Genomic DNA, 27,538 nt, shown 5'->3' on the forward strand with positions numbered 1-27,538 from the left:
CCAGGCACCCCTGTTTTTTTGTTTTTACAGATTAACATTTAATTACTCAATTTAAAAGGCAGTGTAATATTAGAGAGATTTTAGCTTCCTGGGAAACCAACAAGAAAAGCAAAACGTGTCCAATAAAAAGACACAGGTGTTTAGCTTTTAAAGGGATAGCTTTCTTTGTCCAGAGCTATATTTGACAGGACAATTTTTTGTATTAAAATGATTGCTCCAGGGTGCCTGGGTGGCTCAGTCGGCTAAGGGTTTCACTCTTGGTTCTGGCTTAGGTCACGGTCTTGGGGTTGTGGGATCAAGCCCCACATCGGGCTCTGTGCTCAAGGAGAGCTTTAGGTTCTCTTCCCTCTCTCCCTCTCACCCGCACACACACTCTCTCTCTCAAATGAATAAATAAAATCTTTTTTAAAAAACCTGAAATTCTATACCTATTAAACACTAACTCCTTGTTTTCCCCTCCCCAGCACTGGTAACCACCATTCTGCTTTCTGCCTCTATAATTCTAACTGTTCTAAGTGTCTCATATAAATGGAATCATACAGCATTTGTCCTTTTGCATCTGGCTTATTTCCCTTACCACAAAGGTCCATAAGTTTCATCCAAGCTGTAGCATGTATTGGAATCTCCATCCTGGGGCACCTGGGTGGCTCAGTGGTTTAAGCCGCTGCCTTCGGCTCAGGTCACGATCTCAGGGTACTGGGATCAAGTCCCATATTGGGCTCTCTGCTCAGCAGGGAGCCTGCTTCCCTCTCTCTCTCTCTGCCTGCCTCTCTCTCCATCTACTTGTCATCTCTCTCTGTCAAATAAATAAATAAAATCTTTAAAAAAAATAAAAAATAAAAAATAAATAAAATGTTCCTGGAATGTTTAAGTTGTTGCAAAAAGATGCAATTTCCAGTGTGTTGTAAACACTAACCCTTTTAAAAAGTGCTATTTCCCTCTTTTAAGGACAGCCTCTCTGATTCATTAAAAAGTCCATGACCACTCTCTTCTGTAACAGTCAGAAATTTCACGTTCCATTTCATCTGAATTCATATTTCTCTTCCGACCTATCAAAACATTATCTTAATAAAATATGGCTTGTGTCTCAAAGTCTACTATACTCTGCAATGAAAATATGTATATAGATAAAATTTCATTTTGATCAATTTCAATTTTATCACCCAGCCAGGAGTGCCTGGCTGGCTCAGTGGGGAAAGCATACAAGTCTTGATCTCGAGGCTGTGTGTTTGAGCCCACATTGGGTGTAGAGCTTACTTAAAATAAAATAAATAACCTTTCTTTAAAAAAACTAAATTTTTAGGAGCACCCAGGTGGCTCAGTTGGTTAAACATCAGATTCTTGATCTCAGCTCAGGTCTTGATCTCCGGGTCATGAGTTTGAGCCCCAAGTTGGGCTCCACGCTGGGCATGGAGCCTAGTGAAAAAATATATATTTTTTTCTTAATTTTCTGTGGCCTTAAGGCTCTAAGTTTCAAACTTTTCCTTCTGGATTAAGTAATTATTATGATTATCCTTAATAATTAGTTTGTCAAAACAACATGCATATATGATAAATTTTGCTAAATAATGATTAAGCAAAAATAAAATAAAATTACAGGGGTGCCTCGGTGGCTCAGTTGGTTAAATGTCTGACTCTTGATTTCAGCTCAGTGATGTCAGCTCATAATTTGAGGGTCTTGGGATGGAGCCCTCTGTAGGTCTCTGCATTCAGTGGGGTGTCTGCTTGAGATTCTCTCGCTATTCTTCTGCCCCTGCCCCTTCCCCCATACACACTCTCTCTTTCTAAAGTAAATAAATAAATCTTCTAATTAATCAATTAATCAGATTAGATTAGAAGTGCAATTCTAGGTGCACCTGGCAGGTTCAGTCAGTAAAGCATTCAACTTTTGATCTTGGGGTCATGAGTTCAAGCCCCACATTGGGTATAGAGCTTAAGTAAGTAAGTAAATAAATAAATATTTTAAAAAATAAGTTGGTAACATATAATATTTTTTTAAAAAGAAGTAGAATTCTAAATAAGATCATTGGGCCCTTTCTTTTCAATTAGTTTATGTATTTACGGATGAACATTACTTACCATTAGAATTAGATAGGATTCAGCATGAATTCTATTCTAGTTTTCATTTTTTTTTTAAAGATTTTATTTATTTATTTATTTATTGTCAGAGAAAGAGAGAGCAGAAGCAGGGGGAGTGTCAGGCAGAAGGAGAAGCAAACTCCCTGATGAGCAGGGAGCCTGACACAGGACCTTATCCCAGGACCCTGGGATCATGACCCAAGCCAAAAGCAGACGCCCAACTGACTGACCCACCCAGGCATCCCCCTAGTTTTCATTTTTGTAGATTTAAGAACTGAAAATTTTGTTCCCATAAATATGTAGATATAAATAGAGTCTTGTCATAGCAATGTCACTAAGTTCTTTGAAATCGTATGAAGTTATATACCAAAACACAGTGACTTATCATCAAAAATCAATCAGCTGGTTTCTTCAACAAATGGTGCTGGAAAACTGGATATTCAAAAGCAAAAGAATGACGTGGAACCCCTACCTCATGTTGAATACAAAAATTAACTCAAAATGGTTCAACAACCTAAATATAAGAGTTTAAGCCATAAAACTGTTAGAAGTTCATGACCTTGGATTTGGTGATTTTTTTAAGTCGTTGTTGTTATTGTTGTTGTTTAGTAATCTACATGCAATGTGGAGCTCAAACTCATGACCCTGAAATCAAGGGTCGCACACTCTCCTGACCAAGCCTTCATTGATGGGTTCTTAGATATGGACACCAAAAGCACAAGCAACAAGAGAAAAAATAGATAAATTGGATACCACCAGAATTTTAAATATTTGTACTTCTAAGGACTTTATTACTATTTTTTTAGTACGCTCTTACATCCAACATATAACTTGCACTCATGACCCCAAAATCAAGAGTGGCACACTCTGCTGAGTGAGCCAGCCAGGTGTCCTGATCTAAAGACATGTCATCAAGAAAGTAAAAAAGACAACCTACAGAATGGAAGAAAATATTTGTGAATCACATATCTTATAAGAATCCAATATCCAGAATACATAAAGAACTCTTACACTTCAACAACAAAGAGGCAAATAAAAGATAATAAAAAAATTTAAAAATTAAAAAAATTTAAATATGGTCAAAGGACTTGGATTGGTATTTCTCAGAGAAGATATACAAGTGGCACCAACAACCACATGAATAGAGACTCAACATTGTGAGTCATTAGGGAAATGCAAATCAAAACCACAATGAGCTACCACTTCATACCCACTAGGACAGCTTAAAATATATATATATGGAAATAAGTGATAGCTACGATGTGGAGAAATTGGGACCCTCATACAATGTGCTGGTGGGAATATAGAATGTCTCAGAGGTTGTGGAAAACAGTTCCGTGTTTCCTGAAAAGTTAAATATAGAATTAATATATTACCCAGAAATTTGACTCCTAGGTACATATCCCCCAAAACACTAAAAACAGGGGCACCTGGGTGGCTCAGTGGGTTAGGCCTCTGCCTTCAGCTTGGGTCATGATCTCAGGGTCCTGGGATCGAGCCCTGCATCGGGCTCTCTGCTTAGCAGGGAGCCTGCTTCCCACTCTCTCTCTGCCTGCCTCTCTGCCTACTTGTGATCTCTCTCTTTCTCAAGTAAATAAATAAAATCTGTAAAAAAATAAAAAGTAAATAAAAACAGGTACTCAACAAATGCATGTGCATAGCAGCACTATTCACAATCGCCAAAGGCCCAAACACCCATCAGCAGAGGAATAAATAACCCAGTTGTGGTATATCCATACACTGGAATGTCAGTCAGCTGTAAAAAGGAAGGGAGTACTGGTCCATGTTTCAGCGTGCATGGACCTCAAAAGGCATTATGTCATGTAAAAGAAACCAGACCCGGGGCCACATAGTATACGATTCCATTTATACAAGATACCCAGAATAGGTAATTTCAGAGAAACAGAACACATCCTGGTGGTTGTGGAGAGCTGCAGGGAGGAAGGGAACAACTGGTTAATGGGTACAGGTTTCTTTTGGGGTGATGAAAATAGTTTGGAATGAGACAGGTTGCACAACATTGTGAATATACTAAATGCCACTGAATTGTTCACTTCCAAATGGTTAATTTTATGTTGTGTCGATGTCCCCTCAATAACAAAAAGGATAAAATAATAAATAAATCAGCTGCCACTCACCTTTGTTGAAAGGACAGACAAAGTAGCTGCCTTGCAGAATGATGTTGCTAAGCCACTCACTTTCTCAGAACCAACACAGATTCTGGAACTGTTCCTTTGGTGCCCTGGTGCTTCGACCTTCCTGAATGCCCCTGGGACCTAGTTTCTGCGGTAAGGGAGGGATGAGCAAGACCCCATGCCTTTTGGGAGAGCAGATCTGAAAAGGGCTCCCTTACATCTATCCAGGTCCACCTACTCCTTGGACAGCCCTCTTGCACTACCGGGATACGCGTCCCTAGTTTGAAGCCACTGCCCTGGAGAAGCGTACAGGTCCCACTCAGAGAAGTAAAAGAGAGCTCATAGCAGCATTGCAATGATAACCACCAATTTAAACAACAAAAATAGGGGGTGCCTGGGTGGCTCAGTTGGTTGAGTGTCTGACTCTTGATTTCGGCTCAGGTCAGGATTTCAGGATTGTGAGATCAAGCCCTGCATCAGGCTCCATGCTCAACAGGGAGTCTGCTTTAGATTCTCTCTCCCTCTCCCTCTGCCCCTTCTCCTGCTTGCTCTCTCTCTCTCTCTCTCTCTCTCTCAAATAAATAAATTTTTATCAACAGGATAAAGGATTGTGGTGTAAGCTTGCAATAGAAAGTGAGTGAATTACAACTATACAACTCAACAAAATCAGAACCAGTTAAAAATCCTGCTCCAGAAAAACACAACATATGATCCATGTGAAGATTGAACATACAAAGCTAAACAGCATGCTATTTAGGAATACCTACAACATGCATAGAGAGTGAAATTATGAAGACAAGAAATGGACATATATCTAAGAAATTCAGGGTAAAAGTCACCCTGCAAAAAGGGAGAGGAATACAATCAGTGTGCAGTCCACAAGACATCTAAGGTCCTAGGAATTTATTTCTTAAGTATTCTGTTTCATTTGTCTTTTTTTTTTTAACATTTTATTTATTTACTTGTGAGAGAGAGCATGCGCACACATGCGAGGGAGAGAGCACAAGCAGGGGAAACAGCGGAGGGAGAGGGAGCGCAATGCAGAGCTCAATCCCAGGACCCTGAGATCATGTGTCTGACCTAAAGGCAGACACTAGGGGCGCCTGGGTGGCTCAGTGGGTTAAAGCCTCTGCCTTCGGCTCAGGTCATGATCCCAGGGTCCTGGAATCGAGACCCGTATCCGGCTCTCTGCTCAGCGGGGAGCCTGCCCCCCCCCTCTGCCTGCCTCTCTGCCTACTTGTGATCTCTGTCAAACAAATAAATAAAATCTTAAAAAAAAAGAATGGGAGCTAGGAAGGGTGGAATGGCGTTCAACAGGCTCTGAAATTAGGGAAAGGGAAATAAGGATAAGCAAAGAAAGAAATGTTTGGGGTGTGAAGGAGGGCACTCCAGTCTGCTGAGAGAAGAGGATCGGGAGAGGGATCAGGGCTCGGGCAGAGGGCCTCTTCCAGGTGCATCAAGGGGCCCAACTGCAAGGTAATGCTAGGTCAGGTCAGAGCAGCTGAGTGGTGCAAATGAGTGCTCTCTTGGCCAGACAGGGAGAAAGGGGAAGCTGAGACCCCTGATGGTCTCCCTGGGGAGTGGGGCATGTATACTCACTGCCTCCGGTGTGGGAGAGGGGGGTGAGGACCGAGGACTACTTAGAGAATGGTAGAGGATGAGCCTGGCAAGAAAGTGGATGAAATGGAGTGAAGATCAAAGTTGTCCAAAGGTCAAAAAAAAAAAAAAAGGTTGTCAGAAGTTCAAACAACTTTGAAGAAACCAGTAATACTGGTGGCAGGGAGGGCAGGAGAACTGGGTGAGGGGTAGCAGAAGGCCTTTCAGCGTGTACCCTTTTACCCTTTCTCAATTTTGTGGGTTTAGGGGTTTGGGGTTTTATTTGTTTAGTTGGTTGTTTGCTTTTCAGAATTTTGTTTTGGTTAGTTTGGGGTTTCGTTTTGTTTGTTTTTGGAGTGAAGGAAAACAAGCTATTTACTGGTGCGCCATCACGCAAGAAAACCGAGAGCTAATGCTCAGAGGCCTAAACTCCCCATCAGCTTCCAAGCAGCGGTTTTTAAAGGGTGAAAATTGGGGTGCCTGGGTGGCTTAGTGGGTTAAGCAGCTGCCTTTGGCTTGGGTTCATGATCTCGGGATCCTGGGATCAAGTCCCACATCGGGCTCCCTGCTCCACAGGATCCTGCTTCTCCCTCTCCTTCCGCTGTTCCCCCTGCTTGTGCTCTCCCCCTTGTGTGCTCTCTCTCAAGTACATAAATAAAATCTTTTTTTTTTTTTAAAGGTCTGAGGTTATTATTGTTCTGCTGCAGGGGCCTGGTTGTTCCTCTTCAGGGGCCTGGAACTACAAAACATTCTTGGCAGATTCTGCTTAGTGATCATGACCTGAGTCAAAGGCAGATGCTTAGCTGACTGAGGCACCCAGGTAACCCCCTCCATTTCTTGAAGAGAATACTGAAACCTCTGGGACCTTGATGGCCTCCAACCTGAACTAGAACCTAGACTTTCTGTCTCCTACTTGTTCCTTGCTCCCTAGTCAGACTTTATTTGTCAAGACCACTAAGAATCCTGAGTTTACCCTTCCTTGACACTACACCTGGGAGTTCAGTACTGCTAGCCAAGGACTGGAGGGTCCCTTATCTCATCCTGGCAGAAGTCTGGAACCAAGGGACAAGCATGTAGATACCCCTACATGAGCTATGTGGGAAAACATCCCGTAAAGCATCTGTCTACCAGGCTGCACAGGAGAAGGCAGCCTTGTTGGGCACTACGGTTTGTTTCCATATAAAACTGTAACTGGGAGGGCCTGGCATTTAAAGGATTCATCAGTTCACAACTCTACCTGCCACCAAGAACCTGTCTTAAATCCCAAGCTGAGATGAGGCCACTTGTCCTGTTCACACTCCCCCAGAAAGGAGAATTAGCGAGAAGGTGACAAAATACAAAAGTTGACAAACTTCAGTTCTTACTTGGACAGGCTGTGTATTTCTGATTTCACTAGAGTGTGCACTATTCTTTTGAGAAGTCTGGCAATGAGGGAAAGAAGAGATGAGACAGGGAAACAGAATATACAGTTATAGTTCTTTTGAAGAGTTTATAGTCTCCCAAGTAGGCAAAGGGAAGAGAGCTATCTCTTCTAGCACCCACTGTATACCAGGCTCCCTTAAACCTCAAATTAGCCTTGTGAAAAATCAGGGTCTCCAATTCAAAGACAAAAATGCTGTGATTCAGAGAATTGAGTAACTTGCCCAAGGGGCCTCTTTTAAAACGTGATGGAATATGGGTGCACCTGGGTGGCCCATGATCTCAGGGTCCCAGGATGGAGCCTGGGGTAGGACCTCATGCTCAGCAGGGAACTTGCTTCTCTCCTGCCCCACCGCCCATCCTTCCTCTATAATAAATAAATAAATCTTAAAAAAAAAAAAAAAAGTAGTGGAATATGACTTTGAGCCTAGGTGTGTCTGACACAAAAGCCAAAGTTCTTGCTTGGATTTATACGGCCTGACTACAAAGGAGATTTCTACAAAGAGTGCATTTTTGAATAAAGAGAATTGGGTGGAGGCATAAAAGGCAAAGAATTTAAAAGGGAAAGCAAGGAGTTGAGCACCACCTAAACATTGCCCCAACTCTCCCACCAAAGGTCATCCCTCTGAGTTCAGGAATTCAGTTTAAGTCAGGAACAAACTTTTTCTGGGTGGATGCTGGCTGAGCTGAAAAGGAATGACTTCAGCAGTGAGTCATTTACTGCATGCCTTTTATTTGCAAAACTCATGACATAATTCCTGCAATCAAGTAGTTTACAATCTAATGGGGGAAACCAGATACTGAACCCATTATATAACAAGCAGTTTCCTCAAAATTGATGTGTAAGAGAAATGCTCTAGTCTCCTAGAGTATGTAACCAACCAGCCCAACCAATGGGAAGCAGGGGCTTTTACACCTGGGGTTGGATGGGTAGGGAGGGGAGTGTGCAAGAAAGGGGCGGGGAGGGCAATCACCCTTTGCCCAACGTGCTAATAAATGGTGTTGGCAAAGCTGTGGAGACCGCAGGTTAGTTGGGAGTGACAGAGAGATAGTAGAGATACAGAGTTGAGGAGAGCTTTTATTTAGGGCGATGGATCTCTGACCTTGCCAGAGACAGCTGCAGTTGGAAAGATCAAAGATGGTAAAATGGTATTGATACAAATAATCGCATAATTAGAAGAATTAGTGCTAGGGCTAATTATACAGTAGGGGTGAAATGGGCAAGGTCATCGACAGTACACACAGTGGAGGACCTTTGCCTTGGCAAGAAGTAGGATCAGTTCTTAGAATGGAGAAGGTCGGATGGGTGCGATGATACACTATTGTTAAGACAGAGGCAAGTGGAGGGCACTGGATTGTTACTGTAGGAAGTTAAAACTTCGTTTAGGCCAGGCGGACTTAAGTGGCCACTGACTTCAGAAGAGTTGGAAAAAAGTCTTGAAGTGTGGCCGGAGGGACTGTGAACATACTCAACAGAAGATGCACGCGTGGGCAACTGCGACCTGAGCTCTGATAGCCGCGGGACGGTCTGGGTCCCTGGGAGAGGCTGCAGCCCTCTCCCCCACGGCACAGCTGGGCCAGAGCTGCACCCGCCCTGCGAGCAGGTGGCAGCACGGTCGGCGGGAGCATGGCAGGCACAGAGCGCAGGCGGGGGCGCGCGCTGGGGGGCGCGGAGCGGAGGGCGCCGCGGGCCGCCGGGAACGGGGGGCGGGCCCGAGCAAGCGGGCCTCCGCGCGGCACTTGGCACGCACGCGCAGACGGGCCGCGGGGCCCGGAGGCACGGAGGAGGGAGAGCGAGAGAGGGGGGTGTGGAACGTATTTCCGCTCTGGCGGACAAATAATACCGGCCAAAGGGGAGGCCAGGCCATCCGGCCCTTTAACCGTGTCGGGGGGGCTGGCGAAGAAAGGGGGGTCGGGAAAGGGGGAATCCTGCTCCTTTAATTCCCTCCCCTCTTCCTCCTCCCCGAGTTCTCGCCGACGCCGAGGCGCGCGGGGCCTGGAACACACTGCACGAGCCGCCCCCGCCCCTCCTTCCTTACGCCCACGCGGAGCTGGCCCCGCGCGCGCGCCTCGTGCACCCCCGCGCCTGCGCGCTGCCCAGGCCCTGCCCGTGTTTGGGGGCGCTGCCGACCCCGGGGGGGGTGGGGAAGATTGGGGGGGAAAAAACAGCGCGCGGAACCGGGCCAGGTGAGAGGCGCGTGCACTCAGGGTCGTGGGGCTGGGGGGGCGTGCCACGGAGCTCTGAACGTGGGGGGGGGCGTGCACGAAGCGTGCAGGCGGCGGGGGGAGGACGTGAAAGGCGCGTGCAAAGGGGGGGCGGAGGAATGAAGCAGCGGGGAAAGGGGGCGGGGTGAGAAGAGGCTGCAGCCCGGGCCACCCCGGAGCCCAGAACCCCAGGCCTCTGCTCCCGGTTTCTCCTACCTTCCCCGTGGGCGCGCGGGCTCGCCCGGTCCTCGCGGGCGGTCGGGCTGGGGGGTGTGGACGCCGCTGCCCCGCCCCCGGGAACCACGCCTCCGTCCTCTCGGAGGGACAGCGCTTCCCCAGGGGCTGGGGAAACTGAGGAAGAGGCCTGAAGACTGGGAGATCCGAAGCTGGGAGGCTGGGCAGAAATGGGGGCGAGGGGCCTGGAGCGATGGCTTAGCAGAGCCAGAGACCTTTGTCTCTGACCAGGTTTCCTTCCCGACCAGGGTTGCCCACCCCCGCCACAATGGCCTCTGGGGTGGAAGTCCTGCGCTTCCAGCTGCCCGGCCACGAGGCCGCTACCCTGCGGAATATGAACCAGCTCCGCGCAGAGGAGCGGTTTTGCGACGTGACCATTGTGGCCGACAGCCTCAAGTTCCGTGGCCACAAGGTCATCCTGGCCGCCTGCTCGCCTTTCCTGAGGGACCAGTTCCTGCTGAACCCCAGTTCTGAGCTGCAGGTTTCCCTGATGCACAGTGCACGCATCGTGGCCGACCTGCTCCTCTCCTGTTACACGGGCGCTCTGGAATTCGCTGTCAGGGACATCGTCAACTACCTGACGGCTGCCTCCTACCTGCAGATGGAGCACGTGGTGGAGAAATGCAGGAACGCCCTCAGCCAGTTCATTGAGCCCAAAATAGGCCTCAAAGAGGATGGGGTCAGCGATGCCAGCCTTGTGAGCAGTGTCAGTGCCACCAAATCCCTCCTCCCTCCCGCCAGGACCCCAAAGCCAGCCCCCAAGCCCCCACCCCCACCCCCTCTACCCCCTCCACTCCTACGGCCGGTGAAACTGGAGTTTCCTCTGGATGAGGACCTGGAGCTGAAGGCCGAGGAAGAAGATGAAGACGAGGACGAGGACGTGTCTGACATCTGCATCGTCAAGGTGGAGTCGGCCCTGGAGGTGGCACACCGGCTCAAACCTCCCGGAAGTTTGGGAGGAGGTCTGAGCATCGGAGGCTCCGTGGGCGGCCACCTGGGAGAGCTGGCCCAGAGCAGCGTGCCCCCCAGCACTGTGGCCCCACCGCAGGGGGTCGTGAAAGCCTGCTATAGCCTGTCTGAGGACGCAGAAGGGGAGGGCTTGCTGTTGATCCCCGGAGGCCGGGCCAGCGTGGGGGCCACCTCGGGCCTGGTGGAGGCAGCAGCGGTGGCCATGGCTGCCCGGGGGGCGGGGGGCAGCCTGGGGGCAGGGGGCAGCCGGGGACCCCTGCCGGGGGGCTTTTCCAGTGGAAACCCCCTAAAGAACATCAAGTGCACCAAGTGCCCGGAAGTGTTCCAGGGCGTGGAGAAGCTGGTGTTCCACATGCGGGCACAGCACTTCATCTTCATGTGCCCACGCTGCGGCAAGCAGTTCAACCACAGCAGCAACCTCAACCGCCACATGAACGTGCACCGCGGCGTCAAGTCGCACTCATGTGGCATCTGCGGCAAGTGCTTCACGCAGAAGTCCACGCTGCACGACCACCTCAATCTCCACTCGGGAGCGAGGCCCTATCGCTGCTCCTACTGCGACGTGCGCTTCGCTCACAAGCCTGCCATTAGGCGGCACCTCAAGGAGCAACATGGCAAGACCACAGCGGAGAACGTGCTGGAGGCCAGCGTGGCCGAGATCAACGTCCTCATCCGCTAGCGGGGCAGTCTCGGAGGCCAGGAGGCGGGCGTCCCTGGGCTGAGTGGGAAGGGAGCTAGTAGCCCAGGAGAATAGGGCGGGTGGGAGGGTCGGGAACAGGCAGGTACCGGGAACATGAGCAGATACATCCTGAGGGAGGGGCTGAAGATTCCTTGCAGAGAAGACCCCTGCCTTTTCAGGGAAAAAAAAAAAAAGAAAAGTAATGGAGAGGGAGAGGATTCTTGAGAAGGCCAAGAGAATATGGGCTCCCAGAGAAAAATTTTCTTCTCTTAGAGGTGCATAGAAATGTGGAGGGAGGGAACGGGTCTTATAGAATGAGAAGAAAAAAAGGAAAATGATTTATTCCTGGTTAAGGCTGCCCAGGGTGAGGTTCTGATATTTCTTAAGGTGGGGGGTGGGTGGGTGGGAGTTGGGAGGGAATTTGGCAGGAGGCAGCTTACATGCTCCTGCATAGAATAGATCCTTGGAAGAGGGAGTGGTGGGGGAAAGGATTATTGAATCCCAGAAAAGGAAGTGGGGAGACAGTTCTTGCATGCTGGGGGAATGGGACTGTGGGTAAAGGCTCACCGGAACTCTAGGGAGAACCATGTCAGGTGCCAGGTAAGAGAACTTGGGGGTGAGCATCCTGGGTAGATATGAAAAAGTGGGGGACGATAGCAAGAAGGATGAATAGTGGTGGGGGTGGGGGGGTAGGGCACTTAGATGAGAGGATACAAGGAGGGCTGTTGGGTGGGAGGGAGAGGAGTAGAGACTTATACAGTATTTTTTAAGAAAAAACGTATTTTTTAGGATTTTTTCTGGAGTTTGGGGTTTTAGTTTTTCTGCTTTTGTTTTCCACAAAATAAATAATTAAAAAAAGAAACCCACACACTTTCTTTCCTTTATACTCTGTCTGGCAACTGCATGTGTATGACTATCCCACTCTAGACAACCTCTCTTTATGCCATTTGTTCAATACTCAGCACAGCTCATACAGGACCCATGCCTGAAGGAGACTTGACAAGAGCAGGAGATTGTGACAAGTGGGTTTCTCTGGCTGGGAACCCTCCCAGTTCTGCAACCTCAGCATCTGGCAGGTATCTCATACTTATGTTCCATGATTGGCGGTGGTGGTAACACACAACTTCCCCCTCTATTACAAGAGTTTGGTATCAGCCCTGGGGACGAGCTATAAAGGTGATCACTATGCCCACCAAAATTGTAAGCAGGAGGCTATTTTGGGGCATTTATATTCTGAGGAAAGGTTTCATGTCCTCCGGAAAGTTTAAAAAAAAAAAAAAAAAAAAAAGCAAAAACACTATTTTTGAGTTAGGGTATGGAGAAGACTACAAGTCCCACAAAGCTCTGGAATACTTCTTAACCAAAGAGAACTACAGTTCCCAGAAGGCCTTGAAGTGGCCTCAGGTGCCCCATACCCCAACTAAGGGCTTCTATCAAATACTGCGTATGAAATCATACAGGGTTTCTCCAAACTTTGACCAGAATGTAATCCGTAAAGGGATGGTATCCTAAGTAATGCTATCAAGGTTGTATATCTTTGTGTAATATTATTCATACTTACACTGTTAACTGGGCTTATACCCCACTTAGTTCCTGACTATGCTTGTGAGGTGTTTGGCACACACACAAAAAAAAAAAAAAAAAAGAAAGAAAGAAAAAAAGGTTAGTAGTGTCACTAGGCAGTAATAACTCTAGGGCCTCTGGGGGCTTACTTGGATCCCTAGTGCCTGTGGTGACGTAACAGGTCCGGCGTAAACAGAAAATACTTTAGCCCCAGGTTTTCAAAAGAGGACGCCGATCCAGAAGACATGAAGCACCAAGGTAGAAACAGTCGGGAGTAAAGGTGTCCTCCGCGCGTTCCCACTGGCCCCTTCCTACTCGTTAGTGAAGCCAGGCCAAAACTGAGCCTGAAACATCTGGCGACCCAGAAACCAGAAAACACCCAGAGGCGGGAGAAACATAACATGGGCCAGATTGGAAAGACAGCCGCTGCCGAGAGCAGTGAGGGTCAGACGACACTCCCTTCGTTACCTACAAACTGGCGGGGGACGGAGAAGCCACACCTGAACCCAGGCGTGCCTCACCTTCGGCTCCCCGCTGAGCTGACGCCAGGATTAGCAGGAATTCTCCCCTGCAGCCCCCAGCTTAGAACAGCCACTGCCATTCCCGAAGCCGCTCTCGAGGGGAAAATGGCCAGAAAGCGCGCAGAGGCTCCTTTAAGGCTCCTCCTAGCCCTCCCTCCCCCGCCCACGTGACCCGGGGCGGCCGCGCGCCGGCTCGGCCCCCTGCGCAAGCGGCGATGGCGGCGGCGGCGGGAGCTGCAGCGGCGGCGGCCGCCGAGGTGCGGAAGGGGAGGGGGAGAGGCGGGTGCATGCCCGCGCGCGCGCCCGGGGGAAGCGCGCGCCCGTGCAATGCTCCGGGGGTGCAACGGGGCCGGGGGGCCCGGACGGGACCTGCAGCAATCCGGAGGGCCAGCACCGGGGGCGGATGAGGGGACCAGGGGGTGGGAGGTGGGGGGAGTGGGCACGGAGGCACGCGTGCAGCCGCCGGCTGCCCCCGAGTGGGCGGCTGGCGCCGGGGCCCCAGGAGCACGCGCCAGGGGCACGAGGGGCCGTCCACCGGGCTGGGGGGCAGCGGGCGCTGGAGGGGTTGGTGCCCGGGGTCCCCGTGGCCTGGGGGACAAAGGGGGAGCGGCGCGTGCAGCCGGGAGGAGGGGGCGGGGCCGGGGCGCGGAGGCCCCGCCCCCTCCCCCTCCTCTTTTCTCGGCCCCTGAGATGCGGGGTCTACCGAGAGGGAGGGGGCTAATGCGGGCCCGGGGGAGGGGTCGTGCGGCCCCCCCGGGCAGCCGAGGCCGCGGAAGGGGGGGCCCTCATAGAGGAAGAGGTAGGCCCCGGAGCCTACTCTCTCTTCCCAGAGCCCAGGCGTCCTGGGCTCCCCAACTTCCTGCTGGACTGACCAGCCCCCCTATACCTTGTGTCCCCTGCCAGGGGGAGGCCCCTGCTGAGATGGGGGCGCTGGTGCTGGAGAAGGAGCCTAGAGGAGCCACTGAGAGAGGTGAGTGCAGCAGAAATGGGCCCAGTTGGACCTTCACCTCCCCCATCACCGGATTCCCTGAGATCTTAACCCTGAACTTTTTATTTTCCCTTACAGTTCATGGCTCTTTGGGGGACACCCCTCGTAGTGAGGAGACCCTGCCCAAGGCCAGCCCCGACTCCCTGGAGCCTGCTGGGCCCTCATCCCCAGCCTCTGTCACTGTCACCGTTGGCGATGAGGGGGCTGACACCCCTGTAGGAGCTGCACCACTCATTGGGGATGAACCTGAGAATCTGGAGGGAGATGGGGACCTCCATGGGGGTCGCATCCTGCTGGGTGAGAGGCTGGGGAGCCTGGAGGGCTGAGGTGGGGTATTCTCTGAACACTTTCACTCTTATCTTGCCTCTGCCTGCCTGCCTCTCTGTCTTCCAGGCCATGCCACAAAGTCATTCCCCTCTTCCCCCAGCAAGGGGGGTGCCTGTCCCAGCCGGGCCAAGATGTCAATGACAGGAACTGGAAAATCACCCCCATCAGTCCAGAGTTTGGCTATGCGGCTGCTGAGTATGCCGGGGGCCCAGGGGGCAGCCACAGCAGGGTCTGAGCCCCCTGTGGCCACACCCAGCCCAGAGGGACAGCCCAAGGTCCACCGAGCCAGAAAAACCATGTCCAAACCAGGAAATGGGCAGGTGAGATTTGTCCGGGAGAGGCGCGGGGGTGGGGAGACTAAAATAATCCACTATGAACCCCTTGTGGTCTTTTTTTTTAAGAACGATTTAGCTAGAGACCTTTCTTCATCCATTCTTGGTTCCACATACTTACTTGGGGGCCACTGTGTGTCAAATTCTGGGCTGGGCTTAATCTGAACAGACAAGTTCCTGTCTTCCTGGAGTTTACAGTTCTTGGGGAGAGGAGAATAGAAAAAAACAAAGGTTAGAGAGTTAATGATATAGTTAACCTCGTAATTATTCTTATGATAATGACTGTCTAAGGAACTTCAAACTCTCTTTCTACCTCAAAGTGGGCCCCAAGGGAGCTTTCTCCTCCCTTTGAAACTGCCCCTGCTTCCTTTTTCAGAGGGTTTCTAAGGGTTTTGATTTTTTTTTTTTTTTTTTTTTTTTTTACTGTGAATCCCTACAGGGAAGGAGGTGAGGGAAAGGACAAAAGCCCCAGAATTTCAGAAGCTTTATGACAATGTTTCTGGGGCTCCGGTATCATTTTGTTCTGGATATGGTTTAGGCAGTTTTGGGCAAAGGTGAACCTTTGTTTTCTCTTCTGTAAAATGGGCAAATAGGGCCTTTTTCTGCGTGCTTGAAGAGGTAAGTGTTAGGTGAGGATATGCTTGACACACTGCCTCTGGGGAGACCAGAGTTGTGATTGCCACATTCTGGTTTATTGGAGCTTCAGATGGCAATTTTGAGGATGTGTCTCGCCCACCCCAGCCTCATCCAGGGCTCCAGGCTAATCCAGAACTACTAAGTGTGTAGAACTACTAAGGTAGTTAATACCTTAGTAGTTAGGTAGAACTACTAAGTATGTTTTCTCTTGGTCCCCAGCCCCCGGTCCCTGAGAAGCGGCCCCCTGAAGTGCAGCATTTCCGCATGAGTGATGATGTACACTCACTGGGGAAGATGACCTCAGGTCAGTCCCACCCACTGGCCCCTGGATAAGACCTGTCCTGAGGGTTTAAGGCCAGGTCTTAACTCCTTTCTCCCCCTCTCTCTTTTCTTCCAGAAGTGGCGAAAAGAAGGAAGCTGAACACAGGAGGTGGCCTGGTGAGCCTGGAAAGGCAGAAAACAAGGCCTCTCCACCGGGGCAGGGGCTGTATCTTGTACCCAGGGGAAATGGGGGTCGGGTACCAGGTACCAGCAGCTTCCGTTTTTCTGATCTTTCCTAGTCAGAGGAGTTGGGTTCTACGCGGGGTTCGGGAGAAGTGACCATGGAGAAAGGGGGCCCAGGGTCCCTGGAGGAGTGGGAGACAGTGGTGGGGGACGACTTCAGCCTCTACTATGACTCCTACTCTGTGGATGAGCGTGTGGACTCCGACAGCAAGGTGAGAAGGAGCTGGCCTTCCTCTAACTTGCTCCCGGTGTGTGCTCCATCCCAGCCCATCCCCTGCCGCTCTTCAGGGTGGTAACCTCCATCCCGGACTTCGGGTTTACCATCCCATTTTGTTGTTTGTTTGCTTATTCGTTATTTTGCTCTTGGTTTTGTCTCACACGTGTTTGCTTATGCAGTATAATGCTGTTCTGCCTGACGTGCTTTCTATTTAATGTGACATCAGGAAATTTCAGATATGCATAAAAGAATAAGGGCTGAGCTCTCACAAAGCCTCAGCCCACCCCAGCAGTTGTCAGCACACAGCGGCTCTTGACTCAGCTCTTCCTCCCACAGCCCGCCCACCTCCCGGACTGTTGTAAAGTAGCCATCACATCATTTTATCTGGAAATGTTTCCATATGTATCTCTAAACGTGAGGCCTCTTTCTGAGTTTTAAGATCACGGCTTCACTGTATTCACAACCTCGAAAATGTCCCAGTGACTCCTTAAAACCATCACCCTGCTACCAGGGTTCACATCGCTTCCATAGTTTCATAAACAGGGTTTTGTCTGTCCAGATTCAAATGCGCTTCATCCACTAGTTTGATCGACATTTGCCTTAGGTCTGTCTTGATGCGTGGGTGCCCCTGGCTTTGAAAAAGAAGCTTTTCTTGTTGTTTACTTGTTGATAGGACCAGGTCACTTGTAATACAGAATTTCTCGCATTTAGGCATTCACTGATTGGGCAGGGACTGACATATTCCTCTCTGCCCAGTATTTCTTTCTTTTTTTTTTTTTTTTTAAAGATTTTATTTATTTTATTTATATGCCAGAGAGAGAGAGAGCGCACAGGCAGGCAGAGTGGCAGCACAGGCAGAGGAAGAAGCAGGCTCCCAGCTGAGCAAGGAACCTGATATGGGACTCGATCCCAGGACGCTGGGATCATGACCTGAGCCGAAGGTAGCTGCCTAACCAACTGAGCCAAAGGCAGCTGCCTAACCAACTGAGCCACCCAGGTGTCCCATCTGCCCAGTATTTCTTATAAAGCAGATCTAGAAGCACGATCGGCTTTGGGTGGTTTGTTTTTTTTGTTTTAAGTGGCAAGAAGATCTGATAGCTGGTGTGCATGTTTTCCTGTTGCATCACATCAGGAGTTACAAGACATCTCATCTTTTATTAGTCATATTTAAGATTGGCTGGTGGATTTATGGAATATCATCCTCATCCTCATTGTAAAGTTCCTCCTGAGCCTCTCATCTAGTGTTTTGAGCAGCCACGGGTAGTAGTCTTGCCTACATGTGAAGACTTCATAGAGTCTTAAACTATGTGCTTGTTTTCTGGTAATTTTTTCCCTTAATTTGTTGCCAAGATTCACACACATTGTAAGTTTTTCTCAGCTGACATTCAGCACTCTTGCCTTCCCTGTCCATGCTCACCTCCGCCAGGGAGCCATCTGGGCTAATAGTAGTAGCCTCTTTGTTTTTTGCTTCATTGTCTGAGTCTTGGGGGTTGGCTCTCTCCTGCCCTGCCTCTCTCCCAAGTTTCCCCCAAAAGGGGTCTGTGGCCTAGAGGTTGCTGTTTCCTCAGACCTGCCTTGCCTTCCTCCCAGTCTGAGGTTGAAGCTCTGGCTGAACAACTGAGTGAGGAAGAAGAAGAAGAGGAGGAGGAGGAGGAGGAAGAGGAAGAAGAAGAGGAGGAGGAGGAAGAGGAAGAAGAAGAGGAAGACGAGGAGTCAGGCAATCAGTCCGACAGGGTAAGGTGGGAGGCTAGCATCCCAAGGAGTGGGGGGCTCTGGGGCCCGAGATCTGAGTCCTCATAGGGGAGAGGTCATGGGCTGGGGGCCAGGCTCTCTAATTCTTACGCCATCCCAGAGTGGCTCCAGCGGCCGCCGCAAAGCCAAGAAGAAGTGGCGAAAGGACAGCCCATGGGTGAAGCCGTCCAGGAAACGGCGAAAGCGCGAGCCTCCCCGGGCCAAGGAGCCACGAGGTGAGGAGGCTCCTCTGCTTTTGGGTCCCCTCCTTCAGCCCCCTCCCGGCCCCCAGAGAGTGTGCACGAACACACGCTCACGCATGTGCTCACGCACGCATGCCCGCATGTACCCACGCGTCCAGGCACCTGTGAGCTCGCACTCTCACTCTCTCTGTCTCTATGTCAGGAGTGAATGGTGTGGGCTCCTCAGGCCCCAGTGAGTACATGGAGGTCCCTCTGGGGTCCCTGGAGCTGCCCAGCGAGGGGACCCTCTCCCCCAACCACGCGGGTAATTGCCAATTGCCGGGATGGCGAGCCACTAGGGGGCAGGCACCCTCTGGGCTGGAGGGAATGGGGAGGAGGGAGACCCACTGGAGCCCAGGTGTCTGTCCATGGCCAGGCTTTGGGAGTTCTAGAGCATGGAGGGAAAAGCAGGGCGGGGGTGAGAGGCCCCAGCAGGGGTCCCTGTGGGTGACGGGATTGGCCTCCCTCAGCTCCCTTTTCCCTCTGTCCAAGGGGTATCCAATGACACGTCCTCACTGGAGACCGAGCGGGGCTTTGAGGAATTACCGCTGTGCAGCTGCCGCATGGAGGCTCCCAAGATTGACCGTATCAGTGAGCGAGCTGGGCACAAGTGCATGGCCACAGAGAGTGTGGATGGAGAGGTGGGCCTGGGAGCTGCCAGGGGATGTGGCAGTGGTGGTGACCCAGCCCCAGGCCCCAGCCTCATCCTCTCCCTGCCTGTTCACACCGCCACAGCTGTCAGGCTGCAATGCCGCCATCCTCAAGCGGGAGACCATGAGGCCATCCAGCCGCGTGGCACTGATGGTGCTCTGTGAGACCCACCGTGCCCGCATGGTCAAGCACCACTGCTGCCCAGGCTGTGGCTACTTCTGTACAGCGGTGAGTGGCCACTGGCTGTGTGCGGTGGTGTACAGCGCCGGCGGTGTACACCGCTGTGTAGAGCGGTGAGGGGCAGGCTGGCTGTGTGCCCCACAGGGGAGGGCTGTCCTAGAGCCTGAGCACCGTGTTTCCTCAGGGCACCTTCCTAGAGTGCCACCCCGACTTCCGTGTGGCCCACCGCTTCCACAAGGCCTGTGTGTCCCAGCTGAATGGCATGGTCTTCTGTCCCCACTGTGGGGAGGATGCATCTGAGGCCCAGGAGGTGACCATCCCCCGGGGGGATGGGGTGACCCCACCAGCTGGCACTGCAGCCCCTGCCCCCCCACCCCTGGCTCAGGATGCCCCCGGGAGAGCAGACACTTCCCAGCCCAGGTACTGGCCTCCCCTTTCCCAACTGTCTGTTCCCTGCCCAGTGCCATGGCCTGTAGACATCAGCTCCTTCTCCTGCAGTGCCCGGATGCGAGGGCATGGGGAGCCCCGGCGCCCACCCTGCGACCCTCTGGCTGACACCATCGACAGCTCGGGGCCCTCCCTGACCCTTCCCAATGGGGGCTGCCTGTCAGCTGTGGGGCTGCCCCCAGGGCCCGGCCGCGAGGCCCTGGAGAAGGCCCTGGTCATTCAGGAGTCTGAGAGGTGAATACAGGGCTGTTCTCGGGCCGGGCGGCTGGGGCTGGGGCTGGAAGGTGGGTCACAGGTACTGAGGGTGATGCTCCTTCTGAGGACCCTACCCCTGTCCCTCACCGTGGCAGGCGGAAGAAACTCCGCTTCCACCCCCGCCAGTTGTACCTGTCCGTGAAGCAGGGGGAGCTACAGAAGGTGATCCTGATGCTGCGTGAGTATTCGGCTCTTGCGTTTGTTCTGGGCACCTCGCCGGAGCAACAGTTACGTACCAGATGCTGAGGGTCCCTGTCCGTCCCTGAATCACTTAGCGTGCAGTGGAGACAGACACACACATAACCTGTGATGGTGGGGACAGTGGTAACAGCGAGCACATAGGTGCTGGGGACAGTGCTGAGTGCGTACATGCGTTCACTCACGCCAGCCTTCCCAGTGGAAGCCAGGAGAGGTTGACTAGAGACAAGGCCCCACCCGCTGGCTCTCTCACTTACCGCTTGTCCCTCCCTCCTCCGGTGTGGCGGGCTCTCCCCACAGTGGACAACCTGGACCCCAACTTCCAGAGCGATCAGCAGAGCAAGCGCACGCCCCTGCACGCGGCTGCCCAGAAGGGCTCCGTGGAGATCTGCCACGTGCTGCTGCAGGTCAGCTCCCATCTGGCCCTCTGCCTCCGGGACCCAGTCCTTGCACCCCTTCCCTTGCGCAGCCCTCCGGGAGCACCAGCCCACGTGCCCCCTCCTTGCAGGCCGGAGCCAACATCAATGCAGTGGACAAGCAGCAGCGGACGCCGCTGATGGAGGCTGTGGTGAACAACCACCTGGAGGCAGCCCGCTACATGGTGCAGCGCGGCGGCTGCGTCTACAGCAAGGTGTGCAGAGCTAGTCCCACCCCTCCAGCCCCCACCCCCAACCCCCACCTCCTGGGGCCTTGGGTCAGAGGGTGGGCCGCAGAGCCGGCAAGGCACTCACTGGCCGGCCTCTCCCTCAGGAGGAGGACGGCTCCACCTGCCTGCACCATGCAGCCAAAATTGGGAACTTGGAGATGGTCAGCCTGCTCCTCAGCACGGGACAGGTGGATGTCAACGCCCAGGTCAGTGGCCTGGCTGCCCCACCAGCCAGCCCCCTTCCTCGGGGTCCTGGGCTCAGCTTCAGGCTTCAGGCCCCCGGCCTCCTTTCAGCCTCCACTGACTCCGGCCTTTTCCCTGAATCTCAGCCATGTTCCAGTCTGTCTCTATCTTTTTCTCCCTCCTTGTTTGTATTTTTTCTTTACTTTTCTCTTTTTTGCTTCTTTTTATCAGTTTTCAGAACGAAGAGTTGATGCCTTAATCTCTAGAAACATGCAGATATTCTTTATTACCTCTTAGTTTGTCATATCTTGGGTGTGTTTTGGCCTATTACAGTCATTCTTCAGTCTTTGATTTGTTCGTTGTTTGTCCAGGAGGAGCCCCTTGAATGAGGCTCCTGTGGCTTTTGCTACGATCCAGCAACTTCTGAGAGCATCTTTACCTTTTAGCACGTTTCCTGCCCCAGGCTGAATCTGCCATTTCTCCTTTTTTTTTTTTTTTTAATTTTATTTATTTATTTGACAGAGATCACAAGTAGTCAGAGAGGCAGGCGTTGGGGGGGGGCGGACAGGCTCCCCCCTGAGCAGAGAGCCCAATGTGGGGCTCGATTCCAGGACCCTAGGATCATGACCTGAGCTGAAGCAGAGTTTTTAACCCACTGAGCCATCCAGGCGCCCCTTAGAGACTCTTCTTCCTTTAAATGGAAAATATTTTTTAGAGACTGCAGCCTGTGTGCTGTTGGGTCATCACATTCTAGGACTTTGAGTGGAAAGACCTAGGAAATGTCTGTGTTTAAGAAAGAAAAATTACAACTTTGGACAATAGACACTATCAGTCCCATTTTATAGACCGGGAAACTGAGACCCAGAGAGATGAAGAGACTTATTCAGGGTCCCGCAGCATGTGAGTGGTGGGGCTGAGAGTCCTGCTCTCAGCCTAGCCCTGGAGCCTGTGCTCTAGACCTCGCGCTGCTTTGGTAAGCAGGGCTGAGTGCTGGGTGGACCCTGGGCAGGGGACAGTGGCCTCTCAACTTCTTTCCTCTCTCCCCGCCCACAGGACAGTGGGGGGTGGACACCCATCATCTGGGCCGCGGAGCACAAGCACATTGAAGTGATCCGCATGCTGCTGACCCGGGGCGCTGACGTCACGCTCACGGACAACGTGAGAGTTTGGCAGGGGTTAAGGGAGGTGGGGGCTGCCCTGGCCCCCCAGAGGCTGGGTTGTGGGGCTCACGGCTTCGGCCCACCCCCCGCCCCTCCCACCTGCATAGGAAGAAAACATCTGCCTGCACTGGGCTTCCTTCACGGGCAGTGCGGCCATCGCCGAGGTCCTCCTCAATGCCCGCTGCGACCTCCACGCAGTCAACTACCACGGGGACACGCCCCTGCACATCGCGGCCCGGGAGAGCTACCACGACTGTGTGCTGTGAGCCCCCACCCGCCCCGCACCCTAGCACCCCAGCGCAGGCTCCCAGCCCCGGACCCCACAGGCTCCCCATCCCCTCCCAGGTTGTTCCTGTCACGCGGGGCGAACCCGGAGCTGCGGAACAAGGAGGGGGACACGGCGTGGGACCTGACTCCGGAGCGCTCCGATGTGTGGTTTGCCCTGCAGCTCAACCGCAAGCTTCGGCTGGGAGTGGGGAATCGGGCCATCCGCACCGAGAAGATTATATGCCGGTGAGCCTCTGCCCCCTCGCCACGCTCTGCCGAACCCTCAGAACATCCCTTGGGCACCACCCCCCCGAACAGGCTCCACTGAATCCTCAGAGCCAGCCCCCAACAGGATGCCAGAGACCGTAAATGAGAATAGAGCTAAATGAGGGTTTCAGAAGAGCTGTGCGCATTTAGTGTTAAGAGGGTGCAGTGCATTAGTGGGGACATACCTGTAGTAGAAAACTATTCCTCAGTTATCTGAAGTCCGGTTTTCATTGGTTGTCCCACAGTTATTTGGCAGTCTTCCTCCCCCTGCCCCGACGAACTCCCAGAACCACCCCCTTCCCTCCCATGGCCCCAGGAACCTCTCAGGCCTCTCCTTGCACCTGGTGGACCCCACACCCACTCCTCTAGCGCCCCCAGCCCCATCTCCCTTCTGTCAGGGATGTGGCTCGGGGCTATGAGAACGTGCCTATCCCCTGTGTCAATGGCGTGGACGGGGAGCCCTGCCCTGAAGATTACAAGTACATCTCAGAGAACTGTGAGACATCCACCATGAACATCGACCGGAACATCACCCATTTGCAAGTGAGTGGGGGGCCCTGCACGCCCCGCCCCCCGGGGGGACATCCAGAGCAGCCAGGGCCAGTCGGGAAAGTGGTGGATGAACAAAGGAGCCAGGCTAAAAGGGAACTCGGTATGGGCCTGCATCCATCTGGGAAAAGGGTGCTTTCTTTAGGACATGTGAAGGTATATGGGTTTACAGTAGCCCTGGGACACCCCTGTCAGCAACACCTTGATTCCCCCTCACCCTGGGACCATCAGCACCTACTGTCTGAAGTAACAACCTCAGAGGAAGCATAGTGGTGGGGGGTCAGGGAGCACTGGCTGCTGAGGGGACAAGGCTGCTTCTGAGGGTCAAGCTCATCCCCTGCCTCCTGCCCCAGCACTGCACCTGTGTGGATGACTGCTCCAGCTCCAACTGCCTGTGCGGGCAGCTCAGCATCCGCTGCTGGTATGATAAGGTGCGTGTGCTCCACCTGCTCCCTGCCACCAGTCCCTCCCTCGTGAATAAAGGGGCAGGGCAGGGGTTTGGGGGGGCGCTGCCAGGATGGAGCTGGGGCTATGCCCAGCTATGTGCCAACCAAGGGTGTGGTGCAGGTCCTAGTCTCTGAGCTTGGCACGTGTGGCCTCCCCGAGCCCGTCCTCCCCATCTGTGGGGTCGGGAGCCGTAGTGGGCACCACATGGAAACTACTTGTCCTTCCCTCCCTCGACCCCAGGACGGGCGGCTGCTCCAGGAATTTAATAAGATCGAGCCCCCACTGATTTTCGAGTGTAATCAAGCGTGCTCCTGCTGGAGAAACTGCAAGAACCGGGTGGTACAGAGTGGCATCAAGTGAGGCCCGCCCTTGCAGCCCACCCTCAGCCCCCCACACCCCACATCCCACCACCTGATGCCAGCCTCTCTCCCACCCCCCAGAGTGCGACTGCAGCTCTACCGGACAGCCAAGATGGGCTGGGGGGTCCGCGCCCTGCAGACCATCCCCCAGGGGACCTTCATCTGCGAGTGAGTAGGGGTCAGGGTGGATGCCCAGCTGCAGCTGCCTGCCAGGTCTCCCTCCGTTCTCCTCCCTGACAGGTCCTGCTCCTTTTCATTGCCCCTCCCTGGCCAGACTGCACCTGCCCCTAGCCTGCCCAGACTGCAGAGCCTCCTGCCACCACCATCATATCACCCCTCCCCTGCCTTTCCAAGTTGGGAGACGGACCTGATTTGAGCTGCACTCTGCCACTGGGTGTCCATGGCCGAGTTCTTTTTTTTTTTTTTTTTTTTAATAATTTATTTATTTATTTAACAGACAGAGACCCTAAGTAGGCAGAGAGGCAGGCAGAGAGAGAGATGCGGGGCTCGATCCCAGGACCCTGGGATCATGACCTGAGCCAAAGGCAGAGGCTTTAACCCACTGAGCCACCCAGGCACCCCCATGGCCGAGTTCTTAACCTCTTTGAGCCTCATTTCTCTTGTCTGCAAAATTGAGGGGGTAATGCGACCTTTTCGTCCATCTCCACTTTCTTTTCCAACCTCTGTCACCCCCTGTCCGGCTCCTCCCCCATGGCTGGCAGACTTCTAGACCTCCTTTGACCCCATTTCCCATTTAAGGGACCATCCATTTTCTCTTACTTTTTTTTTTTTTTTTTAAGATTTTATTGATTTGAGAAAGAGAACAAGTGGGTGGGGACAGGGGGAGAAGCAGGCTCCCCGCTGAGCAGGGAGCCCGATGTAGGACTCGATCCCAGGACCCTGGGATCATGACCTGAGCCGAAGGCAGACATTTAACAAGCCACCCTGGCACCCCCATTTCCTCTTTATTGGGTCATCTCTCAACTTTGTGGAGATGGCTGCTTCCTCCTGGACCTCGAGTTCCCCACCATTGGCTTACTGCTCATCCCTGCCAGAATCAGCCTCGGCCCTCACTCTCCTGCTGACGCTGCCTCTCGACAGACCTCCCCTCACCCCGTGTCTTGGTCCTCGTTCTGGTGTCTGCCACCCCACCTTGCTCTGGCTCCCGTGATGCTCTCCTCACCTTGGACCCGTCCATCCTTCCTCTTCACCAGCTTCTCTTCCTCTGCTTTCTAAATGTGACTGTCCTTGTCACTAGCTCCTTCCAAGAGTCCATCACGGCCCCTGTGGCTCCACCCCTTCCTGCAGCCCTGCCGTCAATCGCCCCCACGTGCTGGGTGCTTCACACCCCTGTGCTAGGTTACCCCTAGTGCACACACCTCCCAGATGCTAAATCCACATGGATTCCCCCCCCCCAAAAGAAAACCAGCTGCCTACATATTCTGGTCCCCTTAACCATAGGGGCTTACTGTCTCCCTGCTCACTGTCTCTTCCTCCTGCACAGCTCAGGCCTTTCCCTTCACCTTCCCCATGGCTGCTTCTCTAGCTCATCTCCAGCCCACTAGCCCCCAGCTTTCCCCACATGTCCTGGTCCTGCCTGTTGTTCTAGGTATCCAGCAGAGACCCCAGCTGGCAGGGGGAGGGCCTGTGTGTCCTCTCCCACGCTGGTATCCCCTGTTCTTCCTCCTGCTCTTCGCTTCAGTGGGGAGCTACCCACCTCCCCCATCCCATGATGTCTGATATATGATGTCCACTGTCCTCCATGCCCACTCTGCCCTGGCTGCCCACCCGCCCCAGCCATGTCGGTCTGTGGGAGCCGTGGACACAGACCAGGGCAGTTGAGAGATCATGGAAGAGGATTCTGTGGGGTTGTGAGGAGGCACAGGGCCTGGAGCTGGCTCCCAGTAACCCCCACTCACCTTCAGAACCACCACCTCCTGCCCCACAGGTATGTCGGGGAGCTGATCTCTGATGCTGAGGCTGATGTGAGAGAGGATGATTCTTATCTCTTCGACTTAGACAATAAGGTGGGCAGGAGACCCCTTTGTGCCTTACAGTCAGTCAGCAGATGGGAATGTGGGGAGGAGAGACTGGGGGGGTTTGTTGGGGTGGGGGTTGGCCAGGCAAGCACCATAGTAGACAACTTGAAGGATGCCACCCTCCCCTCAGGATGGAGAGGTGTACTGCATCGATGCCCGTTACTATGGCAACATCAGCCGCTTCATCAACCACCTGTGTGACCCCAACATCATCCCTGTCCGGGTCTTCATGCTGCACCAAGACCTGCGCTTTCCACGCATTGCCTTCTTCAGTTCCCGAGACATCCGGACTGGGGAGGAGCTGGGGTGAGGTGTCTCCAGTGTGTGGCTGGGGTGTGGGACATGCAGTGAGCCCGGGATCAGACACCAAAGGCTGGAGAGTGCCTAGTGCCAGGCAAGGAGTAGAGCCAAGGCTCTCAAGATATCAGTGTAAATGGAGTCCTGAGCCTCCCAGATTTTGATTCAGTAGATTTGGGATGGAGCCCAAGATTCTGCACGTCTGACAAGTCCACAGGCAGGGCCAGTGTGGCAGCTCTGTGCACACAGAAGGGCTAGGAGCCTGTCAGGAGAAGATGGGGGTGGGTGCTTTAGGGCAGGCCAGGGCCACTGGCTCAGGACCCCATAGCCTCTTGTGCTCCTCTGACAGGTTTGACTATGGTGACCGCTTCTGGGACATCAAAAGCAAATACTTCACTTGTCAATGTGGCTCTGAGAAATGCAAGCACTCAGCCGAGGCCATCGCCCTGGAACAGAGCCGCCTGGCGCGCCTAGACCCCCACCCCGAGCTGCTGCCTGAGCTTGGCTCCCTGCCCTCCGTCAATCCCTGACAGCGGACCACACATGCACACCACCCCTGGATGGCCACCAGCCCAGCAGCCCCCTCTGCCACTTGCTGCTCACAGCCCACATCTTGGGGTGCTGCTGTCTTCTCTTCCTGCCCCTTTCACACATTCCTTGGCCAGAGACCCCAGCCAGGCCCTGGAGGTCTGACAGCCCCTCTCTCCCAGAGCTGGTTCCTCCCTGGGAGGGTAACTTCAGGGCTGGCCACTCCCTGTTCCCCATCCTCAGCTGAAGTTTGATGAATTGAAATTGGGCCTCTATGCCAGCTGGTTTCCTTTGTTCTCAATAAATACTGGGTTTGGTAATAAACTGTCTTGATGGTTTTGGGGGGTCTGGGGGGTTTGGTCAAGGAGAAAGCCCACGTGGCTAGAGGGAATGTGGGTCCAAGGGAACGAGCAGGATGGGAAGCCAGCTGGGCAGGTGTGGCTGGTGTGGACACCTCCTTGAGGGGAGGGGAGGGGGGGTTGTGGGGAGACCACTGTGGACAGAGTCTAGCAAAGGGCTAAAAGACAAATCTCAACACTTAATCCGGCAGGAGAGTATAGGTGTGAGTCAACTGCAACCGAAGTAATTTGCAAAAACATGAAGGATTTTCTTAAAGCGTGTCCTGGTCCACGGCGCCCATGGCAAGCAGCCCTGATCCAGTCCCAGGATAAGCCTTCAGGCCTCCAGC

At 53.0% G+C, this 27,538-nt stretch overlaps 2 protein-coding genes across 5 annotated transcripts; both read left to right on the forward strand.

The window, feature by feature from the left end:
• Nucleotides 1-9,017: 9,017 nt before the first annotated feature.
• Nucleotides 9,018-13,533, forward strand: ZBTB12 (zinc finger and BTB domain containing 12). The gene is made up of 2 exons (XM_059178847.1): nucleotides 9,018-9,416; nucleotides 9,917-13,533. The coding sequence occupies exon 2, from the start codon at nucleotides 9,937-9,939 to the stop codon at nucleotides 11,314-11,316; it is 1,380 nt and encodes a 459-aa protein (XP_059034830.1). The 5' UTR covers nucleotides 9,018-9,416; nucleotides 9,917-9,936; the 3' UTR covers nucleotides 11,317-13,533.
• A 30-nt stretch (nucleotides 13,534-13,563) lies between these two features.
• On the forward strand, nucleotides 13,564-27,174 carry EHMT2 (euchromatic histone lysine methyltransferase 2). 4 transcript variants are annotated; one of them, XM_059178834.1, is made up of 28 exons: nucleotides 13,564-13,657; nucleotides 14,304-14,370; nucleotides 14,467-14,685; nucleotides 14,782-15,035; nucleotides 15,903-15,987; nucleotides 16,081-16,121; nucleotides 16,244-16,399; nucleotides 17,995-18,138; nucleotides 18,257-18,371; nucleotides 18,541-18,642; nucleotides 18,870-19,018; nucleotides 19,113-19,256; nucleotides 19,393-19,628; nucleotides 19,707-19,889; nucleotides 20,006-20,088; nucleotides 20,409-20,515; nucleotides 20,617-20,739; nucleotides 20,859-20,960; nucleotides 21,991-22,095; nucleotides 22,205-22,359; nucleotides 22,443-22,610; nucleotides 23,030-23,174; nucleotides 23,534-23,611; nucleotides 23,868-23,983; nucleotides 24,068-24,154; nucleotides 25,935-26,013; nucleotides 26,156-26,331; nucleotides 26,672-27,174. In XM_059178834.1, the coding sequence occupies exons 1-28, from the start codon at nucleotides 13,616-13,618 to the stop codon at nucleotides 26,850-26,852; spliced, it is 3,642 nt and encodes a 1,213-aa protein (XP_059034817.1). In that variant the 5' UTR covers nucleotides 13,564-13,615; the 3' UTR covers nucleotides 26,853-27,174. The 4 variants fall into 4 exon arrangements, with proteins under 4 accessions (XP_059034817.1, XP_059034818.1, XP_059034815.1 ...); XM_059178835.1 differs by lacking the exon at nucleotides 18,541-18,642; XM_059178832.1 differs by lacking the exon at nucleotides 13,564-13,657 and having other exon boundaries at nucleotides 14,076-14,370.
• Nucleotides 27,175-27,538: the final 364 nt, after the last annotated feature.

The sequence above is a fragment of the Mustela lutreola genome, chromosome 6 (genome assembly GCF_030435805.1).
Source record: "Mustela lutreola isolate mMusLut2 chromosome 6, mMusLut2.pri, whole genome shotgun sequence".
In the NCBI taxonomy this organism is placed as follows: domain Eukaryota; kingdom Metazoa; phylum Chordata; class Mammalia; order Carnivora; family Mustelidae; genus Mustela; species Mustela lutreola.

What these genes read in the sequence shown, in the direction of transcription:
- ZBTB12 (XM_059178847.1), top strand. Translation starts at nt 9,937, where the DNA reads ATGGCCTCTGGGGTGGAAGTCCTGCGCTTCCAGCTGCCCGGCCACGAG.
- EHMT2 (XM_059178832.1), top strand. Translation starts at nt 14,091, where the DNA reads ATGCGGGGTCTACCGAGAGGGAGGGGGCTAATGCGGGCCCGGGGGAGG. An exon ending in TAGAGGAGCCACTGAGAGAG is followed by an intron (nt 14,371 to 14,466) that starts GTGAGTGCAGCA and finishes TTTCCCTTACAG; the next exon opens with TTCATGGCTCTTTGGGGGAC. An exon ending in TCTTCGACTTAGACAATAAG is followed by an intron (nt 26,014 to 26,155) that starts GTGGGCAGGAGA and finishes CCCTCCCCTCAG; the next exon opens with GATGGAGAGGTGTACTGCAT.